The sequence below is a fragment of the Pyxicephalus adspersus genome, chromosome 9, assembly GCF_032062135.1.
Source record: "Pyxicephalus adspersus chromosome 9, UCB_Pads_2.0, whole genome shotgun sequence".
Taxonomy (NCBI): Eukaryota; Metazoa; Chordata; class Amphibia; order Anura; family Pyxicephalidae; genus Pyxicephalus; species Pyxicephalus adspersus.
Genome location: NC_092866.1, coordinates 43,850,955 through 43,863,776, shown reverse-complemented (window position 1 = coordinate 43,863,776; position 12,822 = coordinate 43,850,955). Strand labels below are relative to the sequence as shown.

Here is a 12,822-nt window from a genome sequence, read left to right as displayed (position 1 = left end):
TCCATCAGAGGCATGCAAAGTATTATCTATTAACCCCACTTCGCGGGCTGCAGAGTGTTGCTCCCCTAACCTTTCAACCCCTCTCCCCCTCCTGCCGCACCAGAGACAAAGCACAGAGCTCCCAGCTGCCTCGGAGCAGGAAGCCCCCCGTCTCGCAGAGAGGGGGGCTATCAGACTGGGGCGTTCAGTCTCAGGGCTTTCCGAAGGGCTCGAGGTTTGCTTTTTTGGATGAAAGCCAAACAGGGGTTCAGCTCAGGATAAGAACGCGGGGGGCGGAGAGGAATAGGGGGGTTTGGGGGTCTGGGGGTAGGCAACAGCGAGTGGATTCAAGCCAACAGTCAAGACACCCCCCTCCCCTTCCAGCCATAACTTCTTCTTTAATAGAAAGCAGCACAGCTTATCTTACAATGGGATATAAGGTCTTTTTGGCTTTGTCTACCCCCCTTGTCCCCTTATACACCCCTTTGAGTATGCATGCCCCGCTTCACCGCCAAGTTAACCTCCGCTTTGCTAGGTGAAATGTTTGCAATTCTATATATAAGAAACTTTTTAAAAAATGTGAAGTAGCTACAAGTTGTATTTTTTTCTTTGTTATGATTACACAATATTTCTTATTTCCCTAATCACAGCAGCTGGGAGTTTGATGACAGCCCCACAGCAAATAAATCTCATCTTAATGTACATATAAATCAAATGTATTACACACAGTAGCACAAGGAAATAATACAAATAGAAATGCTTTATCTCTTCCATTTATTTGTATTCAGGCAGGGAGAGAGGATGGATAGGTACAGGACACTTACATTATGAAAAGAGGCTTTGTAGGACATTAAGGGCAATTCACCCCATTCAGTGTCAGGAAAGCACTGGGCTCAAATAATAGTTCTCAGCACTGTATTCTTCCTATGTGCTCCTTCACAGTCACCCCATTCCCCTTTCTCAGGAAACATGATACCCTTATATGAACCCATTCTACAAAATAAATCACATGGCCACCTAAACTTCAGTATTCCTCACATGTCTATTTACAGTCATTGCATAGTAACACTGCAGAGCTTGTTTATTAAGTACAAAGTGCAACCACAAAGGGTACTGTATAGTAATCCATGGCAACTAATCACCTTTTATCCTCCATCAGTTCACAGTAGCTGAAAACAAAAATACCAGATGATTGCTGATTGGTTGCCACGAATTACCGCACCGGCACGTTGATCATTGAGTTGTTAAATAAGCCCAAATCGGACTGTTACGTACAAATAAAAACATGGAGTTTACTTTGTTGTAGAGCTTAGCAAGTGACAGTACAAAAACAGCATTTGAGCCTATTGTAGATTATATATACATATCCCATGCAGCTGTATTGGTGTATGGAATACATATACATAGTTAGGAAAGTAAAGAAAGAATTACTTGGAAAATACAAGTGCCTTGTTTTTTTGTTTCATAAATTAGCATAGAGGAATTCATGTATGTAAGTGCCCTGGTAAGTGTCACAGATGCGTCTTAGTTGCAGTAGTTCTCCAGGTCATACAGAGAGCAAGCGCTGTGACAACATTGTTCCACGATGCCTCTCTTCCTCATCTGGTACTCCTGTGACTGGACCTGCATCCCGTCCACCTCGCTGCCCTGGGGCCCATTCACTGTAGGGAGAGAGAAACAATTATAAATATATGCTTGTTGCATTTACCTAGGGCTATTGTATGATAGGACCACAGGCAGAAAAATTCTGGAGTTGTAAAATTAAAAGCTCAGTAAAAGAACAAGATCGGGCAGGACTGTGAACCATTAGCCTGGGCCCAAATACCATGAAGTGTCCCAGAAAATGCAGTACACAAAGTGTGCCATGGCGTCACCGTGTTTGTAGTTTATTGTAAAATATGTTTTTGCATTTTCAACAGCAACCTTCTGTTTTGTCACATGACTTTCTAGAATCACAAAAAATGAGAGGGAAGGTGGAGTTGATGAAGAACAGTCCAAACGCTCACTATACGCTCACTATAAAATGCCCAGTATCAGTTTCTGATTAAGGGGTAACACATCCTTTCTAAGAGCAACCAACCTGATAAACCATATTAGTGCTGGCCCAAGGGGCGAATGTTAGGCCAGTCCTTCCTTTGATGATATCATATCCTGAAGTATTTTTTAGAAAGTGATAGTTCCCGGAAGTGTTGTTTTCGTGGTCCCTCTGTGATCAGTGGTGCTAAGTGGTTCCTCTATGTTATTTTTGGACATAGTCTATGGAAACTGGGAGGTAACACTAAGTGCCGCAGGGGACCAGGAGAATGACACAACCAGAAGTGGCAGTTTTTAAAAAGTTCTATTCTACGTTCAACAATTCAACAATTCAACAATGTAGGCAATGGAAATGTAAGTATTATAGCATTATTAGTATATGTTCCAATTATAGACCTGTTTTTCCAAATCTCTTAGTCAGTAACAGCATAAGGAAAATATTCATTCTCACCCATATTTTCTTCAATCCTGGAACATGTTAATGTAGATTGTCTGCCACCCTACTGATATAATCAAGTCACTATGTGTTGTATTGGGCCCAGGGAAAAGGTCCTAATAATCGATCTCCCACGGTGTGTATTTCTCAAAAGTTCTCACACAGAAAATGTTTAAAAATTATATTCTAATGGCTGAAATTTTGAAAAATCGTTAAATACAGGACAAAAAAAGGAAACGGGTAAATAAGCATGTTAGAAGTGCAAAATGGAGTCCCATCAATGACCAGGTAAAAAAATAAAGCCTTATTTTAATTTAATGAAACCCAGCTTTCATGTCCCATCCAACAAATTGGGAATCTAGTACGGCTGACATGCTGCTGAGGTCTTCTGAACCTAAAATGACCCTATGATGGTCAGTCAAAAGAAAATGTCCATATCACCCAGACTGTGACATGGGTACTCCAAAAAGGACCCTCCTCTGCAGTAAAGTGGACAGAAGCCTCGGGAAGTGGCATAGCATATGACATGTATTTAGATAAGTACTATAATATCCAAAGGTACCTGAAGGTTTTTGATCTTACTACTACAGTGAGGGTGGTGGGTTTGGGTCTCAAATAAAGGCTTCACCTTCCCTGTCACAACAAGTCCATGTACATTGATGAGTTGAAAGAACCGAAAACCAATTCATTAAAGAATTAGGCCATAGAAAGTAAGGCTGGGGAAGAAGGGACAGGATGATACCAGATGTCCTCCAACACAAAAATATGATGGGTTCTACCTGATTTCCTATAGCTTCTAAGGAAAAGCTCATAGTCTCAGAATAAAATATATAAATTCAGAGTAAGCAATTTTAGTAGAAAGACCTGTACAACTGTGCAAGACTAAGGGTAAGACTGGAACTGAAATTAAAGACTTACCAAATGGCTGCTCCAAGTCTCTCCTACTCTTGGGGTAGTAGAAGAATCCTCTCTCTCCACACACCATATACAAGGCTTCCACAAGGTGAGACCCACAGAGGTGTTGGTTGGCTAAGGCTTGAGTGTTGGGAGTGAATAGGCTAAGAAGAATTGCCAGAGGGAGACACTGAATCCAAAGGGCCATGGTGAGGAGGTGAGCGATGGGGCTACGGACACAAAAAAACAGAGAGACTTACATTAGAAATAAAAATAAGATAGGATATCTAGCAGATAGGTGTAACAAATATGAGATACAAATCCTAATGTACAGTATTTCCCTACTTAAGCAATAGTAGACATATATTACAGTGAATACAAAATAAAACATTGGGAAATTATGATAGCTTTATTTTGACCTTCTGATCCTGGCACTAACACACTACCTGTTGATGGGTAACAATGTTCACTGAATGTACGGTATGTACAGAAGATCAGCATTGTCACCGTACAAAAATCTACCTTTCTCTTCATGTGAGTAACATAAGGGGTTGTTCTTTAGTTTACAGAAAATCCCTGGTAATGCAGATTAATTATACTGGATCACTGGCTGAATTTTTTTTCTGTAGCTACAAAAAATGTATTTAGCCAGAAAAGGAAGACCAGTGTAGCCAACACATTGTCACGGAGATCACCAAAGTATTTCTTTAAATTGATCCCAATTGTCCAACCCTTTACCCACCCAGACATGGCCTTGCCCTTTGCTCCTTGCTGGCAAAGTAAAAGATTTATTGAAAGCAGCATAAAGATATAAAAACTTGTATATCCTAAATGCTGCTAATCACTATAAAAATCTTTTGGGTGGTCAGTTAAGACCAAAGTCGCTAGTGCTTATTTAGATAAATTATAGTTTCTATTTTATTAGGGGAAATACCACTGAATACTTAGAAAATTATTTAAAATGGCCACCCCACTCAAAAGTAATTCCTGACGAGCTGTCAGTCCCTAGCTTCTTATATGTCCTAGGTAAGCCAGAAATGGGATTTTCCATAATTCTACAATCTAGTCCTGCCTGCTATAAATTAATGGGTTTTGTCACTCAGTTTTGTGTGCCCTGGCAAATCTTGCTTCATGATATAAAGTAAATAAAAAATCCAATATGAAGATCGAAACCTCTTGTAGGCATCACTGAAGGAGAGTAGACCATTGTAGACCAACAATCCAGTGGCAGATATCTCATCAATAGGATGCCATCAAGATATAACAAACTTAGATGGTCAGGATTCACCAAAAATATCCACCCAATAGCCACCTAATGCTGCTATAAAATATCTGTTCTGGGTGGCTCTTTTAAGTGTAAAGCCAAAAGTCCTCTGTCTAGTTTTTTTCTCGCTGCATCCCATGAGAGAGATTTCACTCTCTGTAAAGACACAGCACTAAGCAAGAGGACATCTTTCTAAAGAGAGCAGGATTTACTTCCTAACTATCACCAGAGCACTAGGAGAGTTACTCTCACCTTTTGTTCCTGGGATAACTCCAACACTTTGGATTTTACCCTTTCTATGTTCAAAGACAATGTTCATCAGGACAAAATGAAGGATGGAAGTTCTTTTTTCTAAAATATGACCGTAGGTAAGGGTGGCTAAGATTGAAGAGATGGGGCACACAGGTCTTAATGTGGTAGCATTATCTATACCTCCTGTTTTTACCACCTTTGGAAATCAAGTAATGTCAGCTTTTGAATCTACTACATCTGAAGAAGAAGATGCCTGGTTCAACACAGTGGTTATCTACCTATCACAGAATTACTGCCGTACTCACCTTGAGAAGTGATGGAGAAGTAGGAAGAGACAATGTGCACAGGAGAGATGACAGATGTCGGAGTGACTGTAGCACGCCAACTCACACATTTTATATTTTACAAAATCACCTTAGCTAAGCACCTTGCCAAAATTCTGCCGGATCATTAGCTGCTCCTCCTCCCAACTCAAATACAGGTCTCATCATCAATTTATCTAGTCAGCATCATTTTTTGCTTGTTGATGGCCTAACCACCTGTGCACAGTATTCCTGGAAAACAAAGTTAAATAAAATGCTGCCACTGCTTTTAAGACATTGGGTAACTTTCAATTAATGAAAAGCCTTACAGATGTTGTGTGGAAACCCAAGCTAATGCAAGGTTTCTTCTTGAGCATCTAACTTTTAAATGTTATTTATCCTGCACATGTATCTATTATTTAAGGTTTTTTTTTCATTGAAACCTTTATACAATGAATGAAAGTGAATAAAATCTAGTGCAAATATAGTATAGGCACTGGCGCCTTTGTATGTAAAACCTTTAGGTACATCTCTTAGATTGTAAGCTCCTCGGGGCAGGGTCCTCTACCGCTCCTGTGTCTGTCTGTCATTTGTAAACCATATTTAATGAATAGCGCTACCTAATATGTTGGCACTATATAAATACTACTGTTTAATAATAATCTTAGTATATATAATAACATAGAACAAAAGAGTAAATAAAAACCTGTAAAGATTAAAAGAAAGACTTCAAATTTACAATTTACATGAAAACCGGGCAATACCCCCAACTAAGTCTTAGGTTTCCCAAAACCCGTAGTCTAAGTTTCTTTAACTAAAATCCATGCTTACATGCAACACCAGGTTGCAAGTCTTGTATCTTCCTCACTACTTCTTCACTTTCAGTGTCCACATGAGTTTCCTAAAGACATTCCATGGACATTACCAACCAGTTAGAATAATATTTCAATTTTCCTAACACATTTAAGAAAATAGAAGCTGATAGATATTACTGAGAGTTTTTCAAAACTTTAAGGGTGTAGATATAAGGCAGCAAATCACATCTTGTTTGTAGGTACTTTTTATAATAATACTCATAATGTTTATGCTTTTTCTAAACTTGCAGCTGTCACAACAGCTGATATATCATTTTTTGCATTCTTCATGCACCACGTGATGAGACTTAACAATATTATTCTTTCAAAAATATGAAACATTTTTATTTTGGTGTCTTTAGAAAGGCATTTGTAGATTAACTAATTTTCACAAATTAGTTGCCTGGCTGTTGTGCTAACAATATTTCTGGCTCTGAAGATAGTGAGGCAGTGTTAAGCTCCATACACATGTGCAAAAATAGTCCTTGGAAAGGATCTTGCACGATCCTTTCCAACGACTATTATTGCACGATGCATGAACAAGTGCTGTACATACATCACCGTTCTGCTCTATGCAGAGGGGAAGGGGAGAGCTATGGAGCGGCACCCTGCTGCACGCTCACTCCCTTCCCTTGCATTGGGATCATTAGTCGTTCATTGTCCGTGATTTCGCCAGGACAGTCATTTGGACGATGGACGACTGGCGCGTCCCTGGGCGTCCCTGAGCCAATTATCGGGCGAGAACCATTGGACGTGTGTACGTGGCTTTATAGCCATGCAATTATCATCAATATGAGGTCTACAGTGGCAGTCCCCATGTTTGTATCTGGCATATATAAACAGGCAAATTATTTTTAAGATTTTGGTCTATATCTGGGTTATCTTTCATGTTTTAAAGCTATCAAACCTGATATAAATTGGCTAGCATGCGTAATCCAGTTGTTGAGAGATCATACCAGTTTATATGACTCCCAATGGCCAATTTATAAAAAATACATCTTTATCATCTTCTCATCATTCTTATCAGTGCCAACTACAACATCCATGCCTTAGTTAATACACAGAAATGAATATGTAGTCAGGTGGACATTGAACAAACAACTTCCATTTTCATTGTCCTGTTGTTTTACTTACCATTTACAGGTATTGTGTGGGGTATATAAATGTTGCTGTGCAGCCCAATAGGGACCAGAGACATACCTAGTGGACCCAGAATGGAAAACTTTACTATGCAGAAGTGCAATAGTTATTTAAAAAAATAGGTATTTGGAGGTATTTTTTGAGCCCAGTAATATCACCCTTACCTAAGCAAACATTTCAAAAGTTGGTGTGTTTTTTTTCCTTTTCTTCTCCAATGGGAATTTTTCTTCCTTTTGCCCATTTAAAAAAATTGCCTCCTACATGTTTATTCTGGGGGTTTGTGTGCAAGGTGCTAGACTTTCTATATTCAATGTTTTGTGATTTTGGAAAGTTTGTCCAGTATATTTTTGTTCCCATGCAAAATGGCTGCCCTTAACTGGTAAAGGTCCAAAACTAAGTAATAAAACAACTGATCTTATACTAGGGTCAAATCAACAGTCGTACAATCCAACTAGGCTTTAAATATTTCATATTGGGGTGAAGTTAAAAATCTTGGATTTTTGGAAGAAAATTATTGGAAGAAAGAGTCAGGTTGACACTCTTCAGGTGCAGTATTTTTGTAGCATTAAACATTTTGTAGTATTAAACAGCATATGACTGGCGTAGAACCGTAAGGCTGCAATGGCTTCCATTCTTCCAAAAAATACTAGTTACCTGCCTGTTTTTTTACCCTTTGGCTTTAGCACCTCACTGACATGGATCAGGCTATATATTCTTTTTTAGATAAGTGCCTCAAAATATTACAAACACCCAAGCAATCAGAATTTTAAGAATAGGAAATTATCAGTATTAGCCCCCATGTATTTCTCAGGAAACGTTCCCTTTAATGAGAACAATTTTGCACATAGAGCTAAAGTTCAAGAGAAGAGCATTTAACAAATCCATTTGGTTAAGCTATTACCACGGAAAGTATGAGACAGCTGATTCAGTAAAGGATTCAATGCAGGTGGAGATAACAGGGCTATTAAACCCTTAACGAGCTTGTTTCCTTCACAGTCAAAATTGTCTGACAGCTGGAGACTTGAAAAGTAAATAAATCTGTGAGCAATGAGTTTCCATTTTGTTGACTAGCCAGTGACTTGGGGGATCTGAGCAGAAACTTTTGGGGAGTGATGTGGCAGAAAATTGCATGACAGTAGACTTTGCTTTTGTCTTTAGGGGGAATCAGGGGGGTGATATTCTCTACCAATGAAGGCCAGGAGATTGTTTGCAGTTCTACTCAGTGTAAAGTACAAATGAGCTTATGTCCATTCTCTCTTCATTTACTCAATATGTTGGTGGCATGACTGCAGCTGTTATGAGCCAAGTCTAATCTCTGCATAGCAGCCTGTAAAATGGAGTGTTTATGCCTCAATCGGTGTTAGTATATCCTTGACATTATCTTGCTGATGTTCTTTGTTTAATATAGGTAATAGCAACACGATACAGACTGAAACTAGCAACAAAATCCAGTAAACAGGGGCTACTGATAAAACATTCTTGAAGGCATCTTCATATTTCTGGCATCATTTTCATATGCCAAGGCAATTTTATAGATGAAGATCAAGAAACTGAAGTATGCAGTTTGTAATCAGCTAGCAAGTAAAACTTTTAAAGGGGTCCCAGGCAGTACTCATAGGGGACATCTCCTCAATGTTACAAGTCTGCATAATTAAATTCCTGATATGTCATATTATATAGCAACACGACCTAAGCCGAAAAAACAAAAAACACCAGGAGGTACTACTACTTGACAAATGAGATTTTCAATTCCTAACTATTGCAACTAACTTCCTGGCTCTTGGTGGAATTTTGTTTCAGCTCTAAACTACACGGTGCATGTGCCATGTAGCTTAGAGCTTGACTCTGTGCGGATTGCCATCTCCATAGAAGTCCACCATGGAGCAGGTGGAAAAGACTGTGGCTCTATAGAATGCAGTAATGACAGGTCCTGGACCTTTCTTCACTGCAGGATGACCGCACAGGGTACATTTGTGCCAATAATGCTGTGCATATTTGCCAATTATGGTAGAATCTCACCACCAACAATGGGTGTAATTGTTACACTTTTTTAGAATGTTGGGTCTACTTTGAGTAATGGGTCCCACTTCACAAATTCTCTATCTGAGATGCAATGTATATTGCTGGTATTTGATGTTCTCATCCTTCATAGGTTTATTTTTTCCAGGTCCAATCTCAGTCCAGGAAATAGACACTGAACATGGATAATGACTTGGCTTGAGATTCTGTGTTTTTTCGAGTGAGAGTACAGTGCCTACTATATGAAGTGTAGGCTCCCTTTGATTACTAGTAATAGATCCAAATAACTAAACTTCAGGTCCAATCTCAGTCTAGGAAGTAAATGCTGACCCTACATAAAAGTTGTGCTCATTTATTGGGATTTCATGAGTGAGAGCATAGTGTCTGCACATTGGGAAGGTTTGTAGGCCCCCTGAGAGTCCAAAGACTAGAGATTCTCGCTTCCATCAGCCATATTCGGATTTATCCTCCTTTCCAGAAAAACCATTCCGCTGAGTGCCATCTGAAGTAGTTATCACAATTCCATAATTAAGAGGTATATTTTTAATATAGGGGTTGGCAAAGTTTTATGGCCACTAGTCCATTTATGGGGTGGGCGGGAGTACACTAGGCCAGACCCGCCTTAATGGTTCCGCCCACCACCAGGGAACGCCCCCTGAAGTGAAACTCCTCCGTATGCATTAAGGAGGAGAGGGATTTCCCTTCAGGGAGCCTTCCCTATTTACTGCGCTGGCACAAGTATCAACGCCGGCAAATAGGGGAGCCACTCCAGCGGCTCCGGCTCCAGTAGTTCCTAACGCCCCCTGGCGGATCGGCCAGGGGGTGTTAGGCTTGAAAACTACTAGCTAGGCCGTATCTGGCCTAAAGAACGGAGTTTTCCGACCCCCGATTTAGGATAACAAGTGCAGATATTCTAATTATTACATCAAAGCCTTAACAGGCATGTAAGCATTTGAAAGAATGTACACATCACAAACATTTTACAACATTCAAAGAAAATAACAGGAAATTTAAATACATAATATTTATTGAAGATTCAGTTAGCATGTTTCAGGCATCTGCCTCACCTACTTCATTACTGATATAGAAATATGATTATTTAAAAGTTAGACACACATAAACAATCATTTGCAAACTAACATCCAAATTTTGATCTTGCAGAGCAATCCATTCACGGATGATCTGAAGTGTATGTTGTTTTTTTGACATTCTGTTGGGGAGACACCAAAATCTTGTGTCAGAGGTTGACACAGAAAGTCACATATGTTTTTTTCAGCTGCAAACTCCTGATGAGCTTGTGTTCAGTTTGCACCTAAACAGAGAAACCCCTTTTAGCCTATCCCATGCAGGGGCTTTGAAGGCTGTATGCTTGGTATTGAGTCCAGGCTGCTTTTTTTTAGGAAGTTAGGTAATGGAAGTAAGGGTAACCTTTTAAATCAAGAAGGTAACTTTATTTTATGTTAGTCCTTATACCTGGTTGACCAAATGCCAGCATTCATAACATCATAGTCTGTGAAGACCACATAGGTATAGAAGTGTCTTAAAACATTTAGGAACAGGATTTTACTAAGGTCAAAAAGTAATGAGAGAGAGGGAGAGCATCTGAAGTTTTCATGCGCAAAATAATCACTTGCATTTCTTAAAAACACATGTTGGTCATTGGCATCCTTTTTTTGGATGATAAGATGTAATACGATTATTAATATTATTATAAAAATATTTGACTTAGACTGTTTGTTGTATCTTCTACAAACTCCCAGAATCCAGATTCTGAACTCCTTTTTTCCAAACCACTCACTACACACTATCCCCAGATATACTAGGAATGAAAGCCACATTTCTCTACCTAACATTAAATTTTATTACTTGGTCATCATTCTAACCAGAGTAATCAACTGTTTAAGACATGTGACCACTGAACTCTGAATTAGTTTAGAAGAAACTTTCTCACAAATATCACTTGCCATGCTGGAGCCAAATACCTGGGTTCCCTTCGTTTAAAGATTGTCCTAAAATTATGCTTACCTAAAGGTTATGCCAACAATTCTTCACCAGACCAGGAATTCCCTGTTCTCCCAAACAGTCAAACCCAGAATAATGACCCTCAGTCAGCCATTGCTATCAAGACTCAGTCTACAGGAATCTAACCTGTTGGTTTTAAACTCTATGTCCCCTTTAACACTGCCTACAATGTGGTCATACATTAGCTCAAATTATATATATATCCTGGTCTTGCCCTGACCTTTCCTTATTTTAGGACTTATTCCATACAATAACCCAGTAAGTGATTGTTCAATCCATATTAAATTCATATAATAAATGGTACCTGTGCTTGCAATTGGACATTTGTGGAACAGTTGCAGCATATACCCTTGTAAAGTTCTTGTTCTACAGAATAATTGACATTAACATGGTGGAAGGTCTAAAGGGCAATGACTTAAAATTTCAACATATAGTTCCATTCAATACACATTGTTTTTAATGGCTGTTATCACAATATGAACAACACTGAAAACTTTCTCCACTGTTTACCTCTAATCATTCTGCACTCTCTCTCCACACTCTTCGACTTAATTCTTCTCCTTTTCTCTTCATATTTATATTCATTTAAATGCCTTCTTTAGTGTATTCATGTATGTTGAGAGACCTTTGTATGCCAAAGATGTTATTAGGTAACAGAAAAAAATTAAAGTGGAACTAAACCCTTTTTAAAAAAAATCCAGGAAGGCAGATGCTTTATTCTAAAAGAAACATGATGTCTTTTCTGCAATAGAATAACCTTACTTCTCTGATTGCAATTTATTTAAATACACTTTCAATTTACCTTGTTGCAATCGTTGGCCATCTTTATGAGCTAGAAGGACTTCTCTATTGTGCAGGGGTTTTTTTTAGCTTTTTCAGCCACAGGGGTAGTGGTAAATATCCTGGTGTCCTACGCTAAACAGCACATGCGCAAACAACATCAAAAGGTCCTAAGATTTTTTTTTTGGCTTTAGCTAAGGGCTATGACACAACATTTGCAGCTCAGTCCTTTGTGATGACTAACAGGAAAATGGGCCCTACAAAAGCTCCACAGTGTTAGTCGACTTCACTTGCCCCTTACCTATCCCCAATGAGATAGATAACCTCGCCATGTCATGTCCAGGCACAATCATATTTGGCACTTACTTTTTGGGTTAATATCCTATGTGCTAACTCTATAAAGGGTTTCACAGTTAACAACTAGCTAATCTTTTGATTAAAAGACATATATAGCACCCTAGAGTAGGGATGAGCGAGCACATTTTTTAAATTCGGACATTGGGACATTGGGACGTTCTCGCTTACCAAACATGTAGGCGAGAACGGCCTTTGTAAATTCAGCCGGCAAATTTTTGGGACCTGCAAGACCAATCAGGTCACAGCTTCGCTCCCCTGATTGCTCCTGCAGTCCTGTACTATGTGTTCCTGGATTGAGTTTCTCTATCCAGGAACACAGTGTGAGTCTCACTGGCTGCTCATGAATGAATGCAGCGTGGGAAAAATCAGATGCAGCGTGGGAAAAATCCTCTGATTTTTCCCATGACCGTGTTCATTCATAAACGCAAGCCACATGACTCGGGACTCTGAGAGGAGGATTACCACGGTTGCATTTTTAAATAAAGTTGT

General features: G+C 39.2%; 1 protein-coding gene across 1 annotated transcript; it reads right to left on the bottom strand.

Annotated features, from left to right (window-relative positions):
* Positions 1-742: 742 nt before the first annotated feature.
* INS (insulin) lies at positions 743-5,213 on the bottom strand. The gene is made up of 3 exons (XM_072422776.1): positions 5,165-5,213; positions 3,368-3,573; positions 743-1,640 (listed from the first exon to the last, which is right to left on the bottom strand). The coding sequence occupies exons 2-3, from the start codon at positions 3,549-3,551 to the stop codon at positions 1,504-1,506; spliced, it is 321 nt and encodes a 106-aa protein (XP_072278877.1). The 5' UTR covers positions 3,552-3,573; positions 5,165-5,213; the 3' UTR covers positions 743-1,503.
* Between the last annotated feature and the right edge of the window lie 7,609 nt (positions 5,214-12,822).

What these genes read in the sequence shown, in the direction of transcription:
- INS (XM_072422776.1), bottom strand. Translation starts at nt 3,551, where the DNA reads ATGGCCCTTTGGATTCAGTGTCTCCCTCTGGCAATTCTTCTTAGCCTA. An exon ending in AGACTTGGAGCAGCCATTTG is followed by an intron (nt 1,641 to 3,367) that starts GTAAGTCTTTAA and finishes CTCTCCCTACAG; the next exon opens with TGAATGGGCCCCAGGGCAGC.